Source organism: Hypanus sabinus, chromosome 26 (genome assembly GCF_030144855.1).
Source record: "Hypanus sabinus isolate sHypSab1 chromosome 26, sHypSab1.hap1, whole genome shotgun sequence".
In the NCBI taxonomy this organism is placed as follows: domain Eukaryota; kingdom Metazoa; phylum Chordata; class Chondrichthyes; order Myliobatiformes; family Dasyatidae; genus Hypanus; species Hypanus sabinus.
In genome coordinates, this window is record NC_082731.1 from 16,928,646 (window position 1) to 16,949,787 (window position 21,142).

Consider the following 21,142-nt stretch of genomic DNA (forward strand, 5'->3'; position numbering starts at 1 on the left):
AAGCTTACATGTGCTTGTCACAATAAAAGGTAAAGATAACAGGTTATGGGAACCTTAATTTTAAAGAGGGATTTGTTGTCCCGTTTAAGAAAAACGGGTGTTTAGCAGGTTACAGGTGGCCCCCGTTTTTCAAACGTTCGCTTTACGACAGCTGTTATGAAAGATCTACCTTAGTACCCGTTTTCGCTAACCAAAGAGGATTTTCGCTTTTACAAAGAAAAGACGCTTACTTTATACGTGTGTTTACCTGAGAAAGACTACCATGACCGTGAAGCCTTGTGTGGGCAGTTGTGTGCGCATGCGTGTCCGTGCCAATTTTTTTTCTCTCCAAATCAATTTTGGTTCGCTGTCTTCCCGATTTTGATAAGTGAAACTCCACCGTGCATACAATATTTCTACTTTATATAGGCTGTATATTTATCATATCATTCCTTCTTTTACTATATGTTAGTGTTATTTTAGGTTTTATGTGTTATTTGGTGGATTATTTTTTGGGTCTGGGAACACTAAAAATTTTTTCCCATAAAAATTAATGGTAATCGCTTCTTCGCTTTACGACATTTCAGCTTATAAACTGTTTCATAGGAACACTCTACCTTTGGATAGCGGGGGAAACCTGTACTGGCAGTTAGGAACAATGAGGACTTGAGAATTGGAAGAAATGCAAGAGAACAATTAAGAAATCAGGAAGGCTAAAAGAAGGCATGAGGTTGCTCTAGCATACCAGGTGGAGGAGAATCATAAAGGCTTCTACAGATATGTTAAAAGCAAAATGATTCCAAGGAACAAAATTGATCCTCTGGAAAATCAGAATGGTAATCTGTGTGTCAGCTAAAAGAGATGGGGGAGAAAGGTCTTAAATAGATTTTTTGCATCTGTATTTACTCAGGAAATGACAAAGTCTGTAGGATTGAAGTTAAGCACAGCGAGGTCATGGACTCGAATCAGATTACAGTGGATGAGATGCTTGCTGTCTTGAGGCAAATCTGGGTGGATAAATCCCCAGGGCTTGTAGGAGGCAAGTGCAGAAATTGGAGAGGACCTATCAGAGATATTTAAATATCTGCTAGTGATGGGTGTGGTCCTGGAGGATAACTTATGTTACTCTGTTTAAGAAAGGCTCTAAAAATAAATAGGAAATTTTTGGCCAGTGACCCTGACATCAGTAGTGGGAATGTGATTGGAAGGTATTCTAAGTGAATGGATATATGAATATTTGGATAGATGTGGGTTGATGAGGTCAGCATGGCTTTGGGCATGGTAGGTTGTGTTTAACGAAGAGTTTTTTGAGGATGTTACCAGGAAAGTTGATGAAGGTGAGACAGTGGGTGTTGTCTACATGGACTTCAGCAAGGCACTTGACTAATTCCCCCATGGGAGGTTGGTCACAAAAGTTCAGTTGCTTGATATTCAAGATGAGGAAGTAAACTGGATTAGACATCGTCTTTGTGGGAGATGCCAGAGTGGCAGATGGTTGCCTCACTGACCGGAAGCCCATGACTCATGTTATGCCACAAGGATCGGTGGTGCTGTTGTTTGTCATCTAATGTGATAAAGTGGATCAGGGGATTTGCAGATGGCACCATGACTGGGGCAGTGGTGGACAGTGAGGAAGACTATCAAAGCTTGCAGTGGCATCTGCACCAGCTGGAAAACTGGGCTGAAATATGGAAGATGGAATTTAATGCAGATAAGTGTGATGTGTTGTACTTTGGGAGGGCGTGCCAGTGTATGTCTTTACATGGTGAGTGGTAGGACACTGAGGAATGCAGTAGAACAGTGGGATCTTGGAATACAGATAAATAATTCTCTGGTCATTGGGTTGTAAAGCCTTTGACACATTGGTCTTCATAAATCAAAGTATTGAGTACAGGTGTTTGGTGGTTATGTTGAAGTTGTGTAAGACTTCGGTGAGGCCTAATTTGGAGTATTGTGTGGAGTTTTGGTCACCTACCCACAGAAGGATATAAATAAAATTGGAAGAGTACAGAGAACATTTACAATGATGTTACTTGGACGGGAGGACCTGAGTTGAACGGAAAGATTGAATAAGTTAGAACTTTATTCCTTGAAACATAGATTGTGGGGAGATTTGATATGAGGGGTACAGATAGGGCAAATGCAAGCAGGCTTTTTCCATAGAGGTTAAGTGAGACTACCATTGAAGTCGAGGGTTAAGGGCGAATGATGAAATAAGGGGGTCATTGGCAGAAACATTTTCATTCAGATGGTGAGAGGGTAGAACGGGCTGCCAGATCAAGTTGGGGATGTGATTTTGATTTGAAAGCTTGAGATGTTTGTACAGGTAAATGGATGAGAGGGGTATAGAGAGCTATTGTCTGGATACAGGTCGAAGGGATAGACAATTTAAATGGTTCGATTATGGACCAGATTAGCCAAAGGGCCAGTTTCTGTGCTGTAGTTTTCTCTGACTATAAAATGTAATAAAAAAATAATTTAAATATTTGTCATGCAAAAATAGTGAGGTCATATTCATGGTCCATTCAGAAATCAAATGGCAGAGGGAAAGAAGCTATTCCTAGTACGCTGAGTGTGTATGCCTTCAGGTTCCTGTATCTCCACTCAGATGGTAGCAATGAGCAGGTGTGTCTTCAGGGCTGGTGATCCTCAGTGATGAACGCCACCTTTTGAGGCCTCGCTGTTTGAAGCAGTGCTCTGGTGGGGAAGCTAGTGCCCATAATGGAGCTGAGTTTACAACCCTATGCTGCTGTTTGCAATGCCGTGCAGTGGCTCCTCCAGACCAGTTGGTGATGCAACAAGTTAGATTGCTCTCTCCAGTACATCTGTAGAAACCTGCTGGAATCTTTGGGGACATACCAAATGTTCTGAAAATCCTAATGAAATATAACCTCTTACCATCACGTCCTTGCTTTTCTGCTATAATACTATGTCAGCAGTGGTGTGAGGTGCTTCACTCTTGCCTGTGGAACAGGTGAAGGGGCCACACCTCACTGCTCCAAATTAAACGCAACAAATTTGCAATTTTGCTGCAGGGTGTCAGAGCACTGCTGTTCCGGGACGGTGTTTGGGAGATGAGCCTGACTTTTGTGCCCCTTGTCCTGTGCATTAATTTTGTTTCCTGAATGATTCCTTGCTTATTATCAGGCTGGTTTTTCATGTGGGACCCCACAATGCAGAAGTCCACTTCCTCAGCTCCCGTGGGCCCAAAAGTCCTTTGATATCAATAGACAATAGGTGCAGGAGTAGGCCATTTGGTCCTTCGAGCCAGCACCATCATTCAATGTGATCATGGCTGATCATTCACAATCAGTACCCCGTTCCTGCCTTCTCCCCATATCTCCTGACTCTGCTATCTTTAAGAGCTCTATGTAACACTTTCTTGAAAGCATCCAGAGAATTGGCCTCCACTGCCTTCTGAGTGGAGGCATTCCATAGATCCACAACTCTCTGGCTGAAAAAGTTTTTCCTCAACTCTGTTCTAAACGGCCTAGCTAGCCCTTATTCTTAAACTGTGGCCTCTGGTTCTGGACTCCTCCAACATTGGGAACATGTTTCCTGCCTCTAGCATGTCCAACCCCTTAATAATCTTATATGTTTCAATCAGATCCCCTCTTATCCTTCTAAATTCCAGTATACACAATAGACAATAGGTGCAGAAGTAGACCATTCAGCCCCTCGAGCCTGCACCGCCATTTTGAGATCATGGCTGATCAATTACCATCAATACCTGGTTCCTGCCTTGCCCCCATATCCCTTGATTCCCCCATCCATAAGATACCTATCTAGCTCCTTCTTGAAAGCATCCAGAGAATTGGCCTCCACTACCTTCTGAGACAGTGCATTCCACACCCCCACAACTCTCTGGGAGAAGAAGTTTTTCCTTAACTCTATCCTAAATGACCTACCCCTTATTCTCAAACCATGCCCTCTGGTACTGGACTCTCCCAGCATCTGTGTCCAATCCCTTAATAATCTTATATGTTTCAATCAGATCCCCTCTCAATCTCCTTAATTCCAGCGTGTACAAGCCCAGTCACTGCAATCTTTCAACCTAAGACAGTCCCGCCATCCCAGGTATCAACCTCGTGAACCTACGCTGCACTTCCTCAATAGCAAGAATGTCCTTCCTCAAATTTGGAGACCAAAACTGAACACAATACTCCAGGTGTGGTCTCACCAGGGCCCGGTACAACTGCAGAAGGACCTCTTTGCTCCTATACTCAACTCCCCTTGTTATGAAGGCCAACATGCCATTAGCTTTCTTCACTACCTGCTGTACCTGCATACTTACTTTCAGTGACTGATGAACAAGGACCACTTGTGATGTATTCAATGACTCCACCTCCCTTGCTGTCTCAGGCAGAGAATTCCGAAAGAATGTGTTCAGTGTTTGGTGATCTGAGTGTGAAATAATTGACCACTCTGTCAAGTTTTGTGCTCAAGTCTCTGGAGCTGGACACAAGCCACGGGCCTAACTCAGAGACAGAGTAATCACAGAGTAATATATCAGACACAGACCCTTCAGCCCATCTAGGGAATGCCAGCTTTGTCTTCTGCCTGGTGCCATGTACCTGCAGGTGAGCCATAGTCCTCTAAACCCCTCTCATCAATGCAACTGTCCAAGCTTCTCTTCTCTGCAATGCGGCAGATCGCAGAGAGTGTTGTAGATGGCCCCTTGTGGAGTTTCCTTGCATTTTTAAAAAGTGAGTGAGCCCTGCCAGGAATTGTCTGCCAAGCAGGAGATTGCTTGTGTGGATAGAACTTAGAAAGGGCCATTACAAAGAAGTGAGGCCATTGTGAGAGTGGATCTGGACTTTGACAAGAACAGGCAGAGGCTCTAAATAAGTTTCTAGCGAGTTCTTTTTCTCTCTGGCTTTGTAGATTAGTACATAGCTAGTCTGTTGAGAATGGATCCCCAAGGTTAGTGCTTTGTTCTTTGTGTGAGTTGTGGGAACTCTGGGAGTCTCTCTGCAGCTACTTGGAGACTGAGTTAAGGAACTGGAGCTGCAGCAGGATGACCTTTGGCTCATATGGGCGAATGAGGAGGTGAAAGATAGGAATTACATTGAGGTAGCCACCCCTACGTTGCAGGAGACAGGTACCTGGGTGACTAGGCAGCCAGTGTTGATTTTTCCTGTGGCCATTCCCCTCAATAATAAGTTTACTGCTTCAGATACAGTTGGGAGGGAAGCTGCAGCAACTGACTGTCTGGTAGGGAGTCTGGCTCAGAAGGGAATTGGGCAGAAGAGAAGTTCATTGGTAATAGAGGATTCCATAGTCAGAGGAACAAAAGGCAGATTCTGTGGACATAAAGGAGACACCAAGATTGTATGTTGCCTCCTAGGTGCCAGTGTCAGGGATGCTTCGAATGAGTTCACAGCAATGAAAGCCAGAAGTCGTGGGACATTTTGCCACCATTGACAGAAGTAGGAAAAGGGATGAGTTCCTGAAGAGAGAATATAGGAAGATGGGTAGAAAACTGTAAAGGAGGACTTCAAGGGCAGTAATCTCTGGATTACTGCCTGTGCCATGAGCCTGTGAGGGTAAGAATAGGATAATTAGGCAAATGAATGTGTGACTAAGGAATTGGTGCAGGGGGCAGGGTTTCAGATTTTGGGATCTTTAGATCTCTAGGGGAGGTTTAACCTCTACAAAAAGGGCAGGTTATACCAGAACCTGAGGAGAAATGTACTTGTGGGCAATTTTGCTAAGAGTTGTTGGGAGGGTCAAAAATAATTTGACAGGGGTATGGGACCGGAGTGAATGGGCTCAGAATGGTGCAGTTGGTATCTACACAAGAAGATTCAGTGTGGAGTGAGTCTGTGAGGAAGGGCAAATGTGATAGGGCAAAATTGCAGTCAGTGGGATAATTTGAAGAGTTACATGGGGGAGAATTGAAAAGGGTGATGAATACAGGACTGAAGGTGTTATACTTAAATGCACACAGTATACAGAATAAGGTAGATTATCTTATAGCGTTGTTAGCGATTGGCAGGTATGATGTTATTGACATCACTAAGTTGTGGCTGAAAGAAGAGTGTTGGGAACTTAACATCCAAGGATACACATATCAAAAAGACGGGCAGAGGTGGTGAGGTGTATATTGGTTAAAAAATGAAAGCCTTCAAAAATGGTAACGTAGGATCAGAAGATATTGAATCTTTGTGGGTAGAGTTCAGAATCTGCAAGGGTAAAAAGACCCTGATGGGATTTATATACAGGGATCCGAACAGTAGCCAGGAGATGTGATACAAATTAGAATGGGAGATCGAAAAACCATGTAAAAGGAGCAATGTTACAATAGTCTTGGGGGATTTCAATGTGCAGGTGGATAAGGAGAATCAGATTGGTTCTGAATCTCAAGAGGGAATTTGTGGAATGTCTACAAGATAGTCTTTTAGAGCAGCTTGTGATGAGGCCACAACAGAAAGGGCAACTCTGCATTGGGTGTTGTGTCATGAAGCAGAACTGATTAGGGATCATAAGGTAAAGTAATTGTTAGAGGATAGTGATCATAATATGATAGAATTCATCCTGCTCTGTGAGAGGGAGAAGCTGAAGTATCTGGATAAAAGTAGAGTATGGGCAATTACAGAGGCATGAAGGTAGAGCCGGTCAAAGTTGATTGAAAGAGAACACCAGCAGGGATTATGGCAGAACAGCAATGGTTGGAGTTTCTGAGTGCAATTCAGAAGGTGCAAGATAGATACATCCCAAAAAAGCAGTATTCTAAATGAAGGACGTAGCAACTATAGCTGACAAGGGAGGTCAGAGACAGCATAAAAGGAAAAGAGTGGGCATATAATACTGCAATAGTGAGAAATCTGTGGGTTGGAAACCTTTTTGAAAAGAAAGCACAGAAAGCAACTGAAAAAGGCCATAAGGAGAGAAAAGATGAATTAGAAAGGTAAGCTAGCCAAGAATATAAAAGCTGATAAAGCTAGTGTTTTTAAAAAATAAGAAAAATGGCACCAGAGGTATTTGTAGACCTAGGTGACTTCATCTTGCAAGCTGTTATGCCAAGAAAGCTTTCGGCACATTGGTCTTATAAATCAATGTATTGAGTACAGGAGTTGGGATGTTATATTGAAATTTTATGAGATGCTGGTAGGGTTTTAAGGCTTTGCTCAGGCTGCTCTGGGAAGATTGTGAGCAATTGTGGGCTCTTTATCTAAAAAAAGATGTGATTACATTGAAGTGGGCCCAGAGGAGGTCCACAAGAATTATTCCAGAATGATAGGGTTAATGTATGAGGAGCGTTTGATTACTCTGGGCTTGTACTCTGTAGTCTAGCAGAATCTCTGGGGATCTTATTGAAACCTGTAGAACAGTGACAGGCCTAGATAGAGTGGATGTGACGAGTAAGTTTCCTATTATGGGGAAGTCTAGAACTAGAAGGTACAGACTCAAAATAGAGGACGTCCATTTAGAGCAGAGATAAGATGGAATTTCTTTAGCTAGAGGGTGTTGAATCTGTGGAATTCATTGCCACAGATGGCTGTGGAGGCCAAGTGATTGGGTATGTGTAAAGCAGAAGTTGACTGGTTCTTGCTGTGTCAGGATGTCATACGTTACATGGAAGGGGCAGGAGAAAGGGGTTGAGAGGGACAATAAATCAGCCATGATGGAATGGCAGAGAAGATTCGATGGGCCAAATGTTTAAATGTTACAATTTATTGATCCTGTGCTTATTGATGATTTTTGTAACTTTTTACAGGACATCAAGAGTGGAGGAATTGCGACTGGGTATCTCAGAGGGAATATCACATCCAATCTACACCCCACTCAGCTCCCCAGCACCTGAATATCATCGGCCTGTGAGCGTGGAGGGAGAGACGCTGGTTTGTTTCACTTCAGACCCCAGGCGGTGAGGGCTGTTGCAGGGCACCGACCGTGACACAGCTGGGGAGAAGACACACTGTCTACAGTGGAGAGGGGAGAAACCACTGATGTGAGGACAGGAGCCAATCTGCAGAGAAGCCGAGTAACCTCTTCCAGCCTGTGAAGGAGCGGGCAGTGATCACTCCAGTGCGGATTGGGAAAGGAACAGCCACTGCAACGAGAGACCGTGTGTGACACGCTGGGGGAGGTGAGCTCACCTGATCTGTGACTGGGAACGTGTTCACCACATCCTTGTTTTTGCACCAGTGAAACATTCATTCTTTTGACTGAGGAAGTAATTCAAATAATCCATTTCCCCGAGAATATATAAATCTTCTTTCCACCAGTTTTCATTTAAGGAAAGTAATTCATTTGCTCATCTTTTTACTGACTGATCACTGAGGTTCCAGAGAAACGCTGTCTTGCTGCTTTGAAAGGTCTCACTCGGTCATCAGCCCTGATGAAGCACAGGCAAATTTCATCTGGTTCACCTCTTCTGGGCGAGGGAAAGGAATCTCTCGCTCATCCCACTTGCTGACACACCATTGAATTTGTATCCGAAAGAGTCCATTCTCCTACTCTGATTGTGGGGAGGGGTTCATTCGGTCATCCAACCTTCTGACACATTGGATCACAGTAAGGACATTAAGCGACCTGGCAACGTGATGGATGGCCAGCAGTTACCTGCTGGGGAGAGGCAGTGCACCTGCTCTCACTGCGGGAAGGCTTTCAATAATTCCTTCAGTCTGCAGGAGCACCAGCGAGAGCACATCGGGGAGAAGCCCATCACTTGCTCTGATTACGGGAAAGGGTTAATTCAGTCATCCAGGCTTCTGACACACCAACAAATTCATAATGGAGAGAGGCCATTCACCTGTTCCGAGTGCGGGAAGGGGTTTACTCGGTCGTGTGTGCTTCTGAGGCACCAACGAATTCACACCAGGGAGTGGCCATTCACCTGTTCCGAGTGTGGGAAAGGATTCACTATGTCATCTAGCCTTGCGAATCACCAACGAGTTCACAATGGGGACAGGCCATTCAGCTGCTCCCAGTGTGGGCTGGAGTTTACGCGGTCGTCTAGCCTTCTGATGCATCAGCGAATTCATACCGGGGAGAGGCCCTTCAACTGCTCCACGTGCGGGAAGGGGTTGACTCGGTTGTCCGAGCTTCTGACGCACCAACGAATTCACAGTGGGGAGAGGCCGTTCGTCTGCTCCGAGTGCGGGAAGGGGTTTGCAAGGTCATCTGTCCTTCTGCTGCATCAACGAATCCACACCGGGGAGAGGCCGTTCACCTGCTCCGAATGTGGAAAAGGGTTTGCAAGGTCATCTGTCCTTTTGACACATCAGCGAATTCATACCGGGGAGAAGCCATTCAACTGCTCCGAGTGCGGGAAAGGGTTCACTCGGTCTTATGAGCTTATGAGGCACGAACGAATTCACACCAGGGAGAGGCCATTCACCTGCTCAGAATGCGGGAAAGGGTTCACTCGGTCATCTCTCCTACTAAGGCACCAACAAATTCACACTGGGGAGAGGCCGTTCGTCTGCTCCAAGTGTGGGAAGGGATTTGCAAGGTCATCTGTCCTTTTGATGCATCAACGAATCCATACTGGGGAGAGGCCATTTACCTGCTCCGAATGTGGAAAAGGGTTTGCGAGGTCATCTGTCCTTTTGATGCATCAACGTATTCACACCGGGGAGAGACCATTCATCTGCTCTGAATGTGGGAAAGGATTCACTCGGTCATTTGACCTTCTGCTTCATCAGCAAGTTCACACCGGGGAGAGGCCGTTCACCTGCTCCGTATGCGGGAAGGGATTTACTCGGTCATCTCTCCTACTGAGGCACCAACGAATTCACACTGGAGAGAGACCGTTCACCTGCCCTGAATGTGGGAAGAAGTTCTCTCAGTCATCTCACCTCTGCAGACATCGCCAAACACATACTAAAGGGAAAGTTTAAAAGTTGCAGTTTGTACATGGGGCATTTAAACATTGTAGCTTCTGACACAGTGGTGAGTTCACAAGTGACTGCAAGAACTGATTCTGTATTTATTGCTGCTGTTGATCACATCCAGATTTGGACCCAGGTCACTGGACTCATTTGGGTTGTTTCCCCTGGAACTGCAGGTACATTTGTATTCTGCATCGATTATAAATAAATCTGTTCTGTGTGAATGATCCGGGCTTGAGGAAGATGTGGGGAGACTTTGAGGGGATGCGGACAAGCTGAAGGGGCAGTCAAGAACACAGCAGATGGAGTCAAGTGTGGGAAAATAGGAGGTCATGAACTTCATTGAGGAAATTCCCAATGTTAAAGGGATCATGGCAAGTCAGACGGGTGGAAAATGGTGTGCAGTCACTATTAGTCATGACCTTGCTGACTGCTGGGGCAGGTGGGAGGGGCAGAATGGCCTTTACCTATGTTAGGATGGTCACACAAATCGGAGCACAACCACTGAGGTTTCAGTAGCATTAGTGAAGGGAGAAGCTGTGAGTCGTTGGTCTGGTCTCGTGAGTCAGGGTCTTGACGAAAAACATCAACTTGTCCCATTTTCCTACAAAGATGCTGCTCAACCCGCTGAGCTCTATCGGCATCCTGATTTGTATTTCCAGCGTTCAGCACGTGGTTCACCTGGGAAAGTGGGCCAAGGGCTGCATGTGAAACTCAAGCCAAGTGCAAAGTGTTGTATTATAGGAAGCTAAACCAGGGCAGGACTTGCATGGTGAATGCAGTGTCCTGGGGAGCATTGGAGAAGAGAGAGACCTCTGTGTATGGAGTTCCTTGAAAGTGGTATCGTGGTTAGACGGGATGTTGAAGGTGTTTGGTACACTTACCCTCATCAGTCAGGGGATTGAGTGCAAGAGTCAGCACCTGGCTTACAACTGGAATTTATGTACAGTTCTGGTCACTAACAATAGGAAGGACACTACTGAGAAGTGAAAGGTGCAGAATAGATTCACAAGGATGATACCAGGACTGGAAGGTTTCCGTTATAAGGATAGACTGGATAGAACAGAGAACCCGACAGCACAGTGTCGGCCTGTGATAGTTGCGTCAGCCCCCCCACTTAAAACTGCAGGTTGGGAAGTACACCGAAGGCTATTTTGTCCTTTCAAATGTTATAATGTTTATGTAAGTAAACAATCAAAGGTATCGTGCCCCACTTTCGTTATTTACAGCAATGCAGTGGACCTTTAACATCAAACACGCTAAATTTATCTGTGTTTACCGTTTCGCTAAAATTGACTTTGTCACAATGTGGCTGAGTTGTTCCTTCATCAGCACTGTGAGTTCAAAAACAAGCCTGTCCATTACTTTCTGCTAGACATGAACACCAGCAAAGACTGGACAACATTGTAGGTTTAACTTCAAGGTGTGTTACGTAGGTCTAGATGTTAATATCCCTTATTTGACTACTGAGACATGCTGCCCAGACTCAGCGGGGTGGCCAAGTGAGTGGTGGCATCTTTTGGGTTATCAAGTGGGCGCCCTCTTTCCTCAGTGTTTCACTGATAGGCCCACGACACCTCCAGAGGGTTCAGCAGTGAATCCTGGCGTCCCGGGCTCACCCCCTAGTTGCCATTCACTCACTTATGGTCTAGATGGAATCCTTTCTGCTCATCCAAAGCCACAGACTACCCTTTTCAGCAGCTCTGAAGAGGTCTTTGACCGCTTGCCGGTGTGTCCCAACTCCCAACTCCCGGTGTAGCCTTGATGTTAGTGTGGCTACAAATTCTCTGCAGTCTACTTCAACTGGTCAGTCCCTTGCTTTCCAGCCACGTTGCTGCACATCGGCTGCAAGCTCAGCGTACCTCAGCTTCTCGCGCTCGTGGGCCTCCTCCACTGCATCCTCCCAGGGCACTGTAAGCTCGATGATGTAAACGAGATCGAGTGAGGCCGACCCTAGCACAAGGTCTGGTCTGAGGTTGCTTTCCATGATTTCAGTTGGGAAGCAGAGCCTCTGGTCTAAGTCTGCCACCATCTTCAAATCACATGCCCTGCCGAGCCGCCCGGTGTCTGGTATCGATGTGGTGTGTCTGGCTTTACCCTCACCTTCCCGGACAAATGCTGTTAGTGGCCAGCAGGATGGAAGAGGAGGGAGAGCATTGATGCTCGTCTGCTGACTTTCCAGCACTGCTGCAAGACACAGTAGCACCTGGTTGTGCCAGGAGGTGTATTGGCCTTGAGTGAGACTGGTCTTGCAGCCCACCAGAATGTGTTTTAGTGTTGCAGAGGGAGCACTTGGGGTCCTCTCCATACCACTGGCTGAAGTTCATGGGAGACGGCAAGACATGGTAGGCAGCCTTGATGGTGAAGCTCGCTCTGAATGTCTGCATCTCCCACAGCTCTCTCAGGAGATCTTTCTTTTCTCCACTCCTTCCCACCTCATCCATTGCCCTTGGCTTGCCTGAGCGACGGCCTTTGCCACCGCCTCCTGCTGACATATCTCTTGTGGCACGAGTCTGCGTCTCTGAGACGGAGCAGCCTTGTTCCAGGCTGGTGTACTGTCCCCAAGGCCAAGACCGCTCCTCCCTTGCTGCACTCGGCCCATGTTGTCCCTGTGCTTGAGTGCTGCCTTTGCTTGCTCAGTTGCTTCTGATAGAGTTCATTTCCTCCCAGTATCCAGGATGAGGGCAGCTTGTGCTACAAATGGATCACTCGCCTCTGTTAACATCACCTCCAGTCTTAATTCAGTGCACTTGTACTCCTCTGAAAGACTGGAAGTGGGTGGCTCTCGGGCTCCTTTGTTGTAGGGCCCTATGCTGCTGAGGCACCTGGGAAGACCAAGCCACCTCCTTACGTATTAACTGATCAGTGTTTAGCTTTTCCACCTTCGGGATTGGAACTTCCTGCAGGGTTAGTGGCTACATGAGGCATGGAAGGAGCCCAGACTGCATGCACCAGAGCTTCAACTTGCCAGGGGTTGTGTCGATGCTCTTGAGGCCACTGATGGTGTCCTTCCTGAGCTGATCTACCTGCTGTGTGTCTTTGAGGGATGCATTGTACCACCAACCTAGGCTCTTCACAGGCTTCTCGAAGACTGTTGGAATTGTTTCATCGCCCATGTAGAAGCGTTGGTCTACCAGCTTCCCCTTGATGATGGAGATGCTTCTGGACTTGCTTGGCCTGATCTTCAGCCAAACCTGCTCGATATTCTCTTGAAGCTTTCTCAGCAGGTGTACAGTACAAGCCTTGGTCGTGGTGAGTGTTGTAAGATCATGTGTGCTCTGACAGCAGGCAGTCTCACACTAGGTCTTATATGCTGTCCTCCAACCACCCATCGAGATGCTCTAACGATCACCTCCATGGCAGTGGTGAAGGCTAGCGGGAGATGGTAGAACCGGCCACGTTTCCCACTTCCAGATGTTGCCACGCTGCGGTGTAGTCTGCTGAAGTCAAACATAGCTGCACGTCCTGGAAGTAGGCCTTAACAAGGCTTGTGAGGGCCAATGGGACTCTGAAGAAGTCAATAGACAATAAGTACGGGAGTAGGCCATTCGGCCCTTCGAGCCAGCACCGCCATTCAATCTGATCATGGCTGATCATCCACAATCAGTACCCCGTTCCTGCCTTCTCCCCATATCCCTTGACCCCGCCATCTTTTAAGAGCTCTATCTAACTCTTCAAAGCATCCAGAGAATTGGCCTCCACTGCCTTCTGAGGCAGAACATTCCATAGATCCACAACTCTCTGGCTGAAAAAGTTTTTCCTCAACTCTGTTCTAAATGGCCTACCCCTTATTCTTAACCTGTGGCCTCTGGTTCTGGACTCCCCCCAACATTGGGAACATGCTTCCTGCCTCTAGCGTGTCCAACCCTTTAATAATTGTATATGTTTCAATCAGATTCCCTCTCATCCTTCTAAATTCCAGTATATACAAGCCCAGTCGCTCCAATCTTTCAACATCTGACAGTCCCGCCATCCTGGGAATCAACCTCATGAACCTACGCTGTACTCCCTCAATAGTAAGAATGGCCTTCCTCAAATTTGGAGAGGAAAACTGAACACAATTCTCCAGGTGTGGTCACACCAGGGCCTTGTACAACTGCAGAAGGACCTGTTTGTTCCTATACTTGTTATGAAGGCCAACATGCCAATAGCTTTCTTCACTGCCTGTTGTACCTGCATGATCACTTTCAGTGACCGATGAACAAGGACATTTAGATCTCATTGTACTTCTCCTCCTCCTTTTCCTAACTTGACACCATTCAGATAGTAATCTGCCTTCCTGTTCTTGCCACCAAAGTGGATAACCTCACATTTATCCACATTAAGCTGCATCTGCCCACTCACCCAACCTGTCCAAGTCACCCTGCATTCTCCTAACATCCTCCTCATATCTCACACTGCCACCCAGCTTTGTGTCATCTGCAAATTTGCTAATGTTACTTTTAATCCCTTCATCTGAATCGTTAATGTATATTGTAAATAGCTGTAGTCCCAGCACCAAGCCTTGCGGTACCCCACTAGTCACTGCCTGCCATTTTGAAAAGGACCCGTTAATCCCTACTCTTTATTTCCTGTCTGCCAGCCAATTTTCTATCCATGTCAGTACCCTACCCCCAATACCATGTGCTCTAATTTTGCCCACTAATCTCCTATGTGGGACTTTATCAAAGGCTTTCTGGAAGTCCAGGTATACTACATCTACTGGCTCTCCCTTGTCCATTTTCATAGTTAAATCCTCAAAAAATTGCAGATGATAGTCAAGCATGATTTTCCCTTCATAAATCCATGCTGACTCGGACCGATCCTGTTACTGCTATCCAAGTGTGCCACTATTTCATCTTTTATAATTGACTCTAGCATCTTCCCCACCACTGATGTCAGGCTAACTGGTCTATATTTCCCTGTTTTCCCTTTACCTCCTTTCTTAGAAAGTGGGATAAATTAGCTATCCTCCAATCCTCAGGAACTGATCCTGAATCTATAGAACATTGGAAAATGATTACCAATGCGTCCACGATTTCTAGAGCCACCTGCTTAAGTACCCTGGGATGCAGACCATCAGGCCCTGGGGATTTATCAGCCTTCAGTCTCATCACTCTACCCAACAGCATTTTCTGCCTAATGTGAATTTCCTTCAGTTCCTCCGTTATCCCAGGTCCTCTGGCCACTATTACATCTGGGAGATTGTCTGTGTCTTCCCTAGTGATCCAAAGTACTTGTTCAACTCGTCTGCCATTTCCTTGTTCCCCATAATAAGTTCACCAATTTCTGCCTTCAAGGGCCCAACTTTGGTCTTAACTAATTTTTTCCTCTTCACGTACCTAAAGAAGCTTTTACTGTCCTCCTTTATATTCTTGGCTAGCTTACCTTCGTACCTCATCTTTTCTCCCCATCTTGCCTTTTTAGTAATCTTCTGTTGCTCTTTAAGTGTTTCCCAATCCTCTGGCTTCCCGTTCATCTTTACTATGTTATACTTCTCTTTTATTTTTATACTGTCCTTGTCTTCCCTTGTCAGCCACGGTCACCCCCTACTCCCCTTAGAATCTTTCTTCCTCTTCGGAATGAACTGATCCTGCATCTTCTGTATTATTCCCAGAAATACCTGCCGTTGTTGTTCCACTGTCATCCCTGCGAGAGTATCCTTCCAGTCAACTTTGGCCGGCTCCTCCCTCATGGCTCCATAGTCCACTGTTCAACTGTAATACTGACACTTTCAATTGTCCCTTCTCCCTCTCAAATTGTAGATTAAAACTTATCATGTTATGGTCACGACCTCCTAATGGCTCCTTTATCTCAAGAGTTCCCTTATCAAATCTGGTTCATTACACAACACTAAATCTAGAATTGCCTTCTCCCTGGTAGGCTCCAGCACAAGCTGCTCTAAGAATCCATCTCAGAGGCACTCCACAAACTCCCTTTCTTGGACTCCAATACCAACCTGATTTTCCCCGTCTACCTGCATGTTGAAATCCCCCATTACAACCGTAGCATTACCTTTGCGACATGCTAATCTTAGCCCTTGATTCAACTTGCACCCTATATCCTTGCTACTATTTGGGGGCCTGTAGATAACTCCCATTAGGGTCTTTTTGCCTTTTCAATTTCTCAGTTCTATCCATACTGACTCTACATCTCCTGATTCTATGTCACCCTTCGCAAGGGACTGAATTTCATTCCTCAACAGTAGAGCTACCCCACCCCCTCTGCCCACTTGTCTGTCCTTTCAATAGGACATATACCCTTGAATATTCATTTCCCAGCACTGGCCCTCTTGCAGTGAAAGCAGTCCAGCAGAGGTTATGAGGGAATGAGCTGAAGGCGTTGGCGAGGTCCTGGATCACCACGTGAAGATCTGTTGGTGACCTGGATCTGATTCCAGATGGTGCAAGTGTGTTCCAGACAGCCAGCGAAGCCCGAGATCCCTGCTTTCTGGATTGATGTATCAATCAGATGGTTTCTTTGCATTTAACTTGACAGCCTATGAGCCACCACACTGAAGAAGATTTTGCCTTCAACGTTTAGGAGACTTTCTCCCCGGATCTTTTTTTCTGTTGCAAGTTGTAACAGGCTGGGTTCAGGTTGCTGTCCTGTGCCTTGCTCTTCCTCCGCTGGGACAGGGATATTGATGTCATACAGACTTTGGGTTTTGTCCTGCTGCTGAACTTAAGTCGACTGACCCGACCTGCTTCTCAAAAAGTAGCTGTCAATGTGGCGTCCCTGTTGCCCCTTCTTCAGGCATCCTTTCCTGCCCAGATGTATTTTCAGGCCTGCAGTGGAAGTAACCTTTGCCCAGCCACATATGCAAGTCTGGAGCTTGTGTCCCGCTGCAACCTCAGGTCTGCTGGTCATCCAAATCATTGTCTGTTCCGCTCCTGTGTCAGTTGCCGGGCTGTCTGCCGATGAGTCATCTTCCGCCCCCGCTCTCGCTGACTTGGGGGGGTATCTTCTTACAAGTTTTCATAGCCAAGGGTGGGTGGGACCCACGCACCTTTGCATGCTGGATCCCGCTGCCACGGGTAGCTAACCCGCGGAAACCCCAGTGGGGTCTGTTCCCTCCTGCCAGCTGCCTTTCCATGCTGAGACAAGGTCTTTCCCTAGTTATCAGCTGCTGTTTCACTGGTTAAACATTTTAAGCACATTTTCTAAATACGACTCTTGTCTTTGTTGCCTGTTGTATTCCCCTCAGGGTATGTGGCTGCAGAGTGGGTCAGTGAGTGGTAACTTAGGGGATACTTAGGCAAGTATTTCTGAATATCCTTTATGATTAAGCTATGAATTATGGGTAATGTAGGATCTTTGGATCTAGCGATTTATGTAAGGAGGAAGTCTATTATTTCAAGTGTTAATTATAGTTGAGTTTGTAGACTATGTTAAAGGATTACATATTAAATTTGGTTTATGTCATTGAATTAGTTATGGAAGACTAAGCAGTGTAAATTAAGGGTGAATATGGTTTTAACTAATGAAATGATTTCTTTGTATCCCTGTACATGTCCAATGATTTGGCCTGTAGATTGAAATGCCTTGTGTTGGCTTTTGGGAATTCTGCTCAGAGACCCTGGGGAGCAGTCAAGCAGAGAACAATGCCTGATGTCAGTATGGGATGGGTAATTTTTCTCTCAGAAATAACATGTAAATATTTCCTTTGATATTGAATCATTAAAGATCCATTTTGACTCCTTGAAGTGCCTGCTAGTGTCCACTTTCTTACATCTTCACAAGGTCATTTGAACCACGATGCTATGCTGACCCTTTTACCCTACTCTAAGATCAATCGAATTCTTTCCACCTTGAAAGGCCTCCATTTCTCTCTATCCATGTTCCTATCTAGGGCTACGTCCACACTAGACCAGATAATTTTGAAAACACCGGTTTCACATAAAAACGATAGACGTCCACACTAAGTGTTTTTGAAAATACTTCCATCCACATTAAAATGGGTATTTGGGCGATCTCCTCCTACTGGGCATGTGCAGGACACATCTACAGAAAACAAGTGACGTGTTTGGTGTCGAATCTCACAGTGAAAGTGCACGTTTGTCCAGTTACAGACTAGAAAAACTTAAAAGGAGATTGACAAACAATGGATAGCTGTTGGCTCTCGCGCAGGAGGACTTAAAGCTAAAAAAAAAACAAATACTGGAGTGTATGGAGGCAACCAATGGAGTTCTTGAACAGTATGACCCAGCTGATGACGAACATTGAAGAACTGACTAACTCTGTTGAATTAATAAAGCCCCTTGTTAAATGTGTAACACTGTATCAGTGTTATCTTGTATTTCCATACAACGTTACATTAGGCTGTAACACATCTATTGTTGCATAAATAGATAAACCAGCTTCACACAAGCAAGGACAGGAAACGGCAAAGTGAGTATACTTATTTATTCAGTAAGTTATGGGTCAAAGTATTTGGTGTGTACATTTCGAACTCTTCTGGCTTCAGTCTCATTGCTGTCTGTTCTGAAATTGTTAGATTATGTGGGGGGCGGGGGGGGGGGTTGCGTTCAGGAAAACAATGAAATGCAGCCATCTGTTCCGGCATGTCATGACAGCATTTCTAGAAATTTCCAGTTACCCCATCTACACTACTCCTGCCCAAGTGGAGTTTTCAAATTTACACACTCTGGAGGGCATTTTAGAAAAGCTCTGCTTCAGTGTGGACGGAAGGTCAAAACGAAGAGAAAAAGCTTTGGTTACGGATTTATTTGGTCTAGTGTGGACGTAGCCTAGGAGTTTCTTAAGTGCTCCTAATGTATCAACTTCTACCACCTCTGGCATGCACCACCATGCTCAGTGAAAAAACGGAATGTTTTCCTCAGCTATTTTTCCCCTGGAGCAGTTTTCCAGATGTTCATAAACTCATGAAAGGCATAGATACCATGAATAATCGCAGCCATTTCCCACAATAGGGGAGTGTATAACTAGAGAACATTAGTTTCAGGTGAGATGGGGGAAGTTTTAAAGAGCACATGAGGGTCAAGTTTTTCCACCCAGAAAGTGGTGGCTGTATAGCACAGATTGCCAAAGTGAGTGGTTTTGAGGCAGGCAGAATTACAGTATCTAAAACATATTTGGACAGTTTCATGGACAGGAAAGTTTAGGAGGATTGGAGGAGTTCAGTTTGGACTATCTGGGCCAAAGAACTTGTTTATATGCCTTCCACCTCAGACTCTTAACTGCCACTTCTCCACATGGCTCACTGGGTGGGCACTCAATGAAACACCCCTGACAGCCTTGGCTTGACACACCAAGACAGTTACAGGCCAGATGCCCCTTCAGTGCTCAGGTTCTGTGTTTTACCCACTCCCACCCCTCCCTCCTGTGGTGTGGGGACATTCATAGATCAGGACCACTCTCCCACCTCCCTGCAGTGGGAAAGGGATGCTCACAGATCAGGACCATTGGGTGTATGTACGCACACACTCACTCACACTCTTTCCTGATCCCGTATTTATGGGAATATGAAAGTTGCAGTCAGAGAAGGTTAGCTTGGGGCAATTGTAGCCAACCGCGAACCTGGAAGTGAGATTGACGGACCCAACATGGTATACTGTAGATGACGTAGGTGAGAAAGACTGCAGTAATGTATAAATAACTGAGACGATTACACCACCTTTACACAGTAGGGGGTGCCAGAGATAGGAACAAAGGAAAGATGTGAAATACACCAACAACTCAAAAGCAATTGCTTCTGCATAAAATTTGTAAACCTTGGTTTAAACATTAACTGCTGGTAATCGGTAATTTTTGTTTTGAACAGTGTAGAGCTATTTTATATTGCTATACTTGATTGTCTTTGATTCAGGTCAACAAACATGGAGTTGGGATGGTTGACACAGTGCAGGATAAAAAAAAATGGGATGTATGCGAGGGGTATATTTTTTATTTGCAGTCAGTCTGGCCCTCAAACCAAGACAAAGTTGATAATGCTTTTTGCCTTCTCCGCCAACAATACCATAGCAATGCTGTTTATTTTAAGTAATTTTTCCTGCCTGTTCTTAAGAACTTGTGCAATTTTAATTCTGCCCATTGTAAGATGCCACATAATGTACGCAACACACACAAAATGCTGGTGGAACGCAGCAGGCCAGGCAGCATCTATAGGAAGAAGCACTGTCAACATTAACAACAACACACACAAAATGCTGGTGGAACACAGCAGGCCAGGCAGCATCTACAGGGAGAAGCGCTGTCGACATTAACAACAACACACACAAAATGCTGGTGGAACGCAGCAGGCCAGGCAGCATCTATAGGAAGAAGCACTGTCGACATTAACAACAACACACACAAAATGCTGGTGGAACACAGCAGGCCAGGCAGCATCTATAGGAAGAAGCACTGTCAACATTAACAACAACACACACAAAATGCTGGTGGAACGCAGCAGGCCAGGCAGCATCTATAGGGAGAAGCGCTGTCAACATTAACAACAACACACACAAAATGCTGGTGGAACACAGCAGGCCAGGCAGCATCTATAGGGAGAAGCACTGTCAACATTAACAACAACACACACAAAATGCTGGTGGAACGCAGCAGGCCAGGCAGCATCTATAGGGAGAAGCGCTGTCAACATTAACAACAACACACACAAAATGCTGGTGGAACACAGCAGGCCAGGCAGCATCTATAGGAAGAAGCACTGTCGACATTAACAACAACACACACAAAATGCTGGTGGAACACAGCAGGCCAGGCAGCATCTATAGGGAGAAGCACTGTCAACATTAACAACAACACACACAAAATGCTGGTGGAACACAGCAGGCCAGGCAGCATCTATAGGAAGAAGCACTGTCGACATTAACAACAACACACACAAAATGCTGGTGGAACACAGCAGGCCAGGCAGCATCTATAGGGAGAAGCACTGTCAACATTAACAACAACACACACAAAATGCTGGTGGAACACAGCAGGCCAGGCAGCATCTATAGGAAGAAGCACTGTCAACATTAACAACACACACAAAATACTGGTGGAACACAGCAGGCCAGGCAGCATCTATAGGAAGAAGCACAGTCAATGTTTCGTCAGGATCTCATGTAATTTTTCTTTGTGGCTCTTCCTTTCAATCTGACATGAGGGAAATCTTTAGTGGAAGTGCAGTGTGTGCATCTCAAATAGCGGTTAAGGAGGTTCAGCTACCTTCCCTCCTGTTCTGCTCAAGTAGCCTAACTTTTTACCTTAACAAAACCTGCAGGTGGTGCAGTTATAAATAATTTAAATGACTCTTCCTTAGGAGAAACACGTGACAATGGATAATTATGGAATTTAAGTGGGTACAAGCATGTCTCATTATTATGGGTAATGATATA

General features: G+C 45.6%; 1 protein-coding gene across 1 annotated transcript in view; it reads left to right on the forward strand.

The window, feature by feature from the left end:
* LOC132381591 (zinc finger protein 850-like) overlaps window positions 1-15,441 on the forward strand; it is a 45,144-nt gene extending 29,703 nt beyond the window's left edge. Inside the window, exon 4 of the mRNA XM_059951084.1 lies at window positions 8,458-15,441. Within this exon, the coding sequence (XP_059807067.1) occupies window positions 8,458-9,827 (1,370 nt within the window). The 3' untranslated portion in view covers window positions 9,828-15,441. The remainder of the gene's footprint in view (window positions 1-8,457) is intronic.
* Window positions 15,442-21,142: the final 5,701 nt, after the last annotated feature.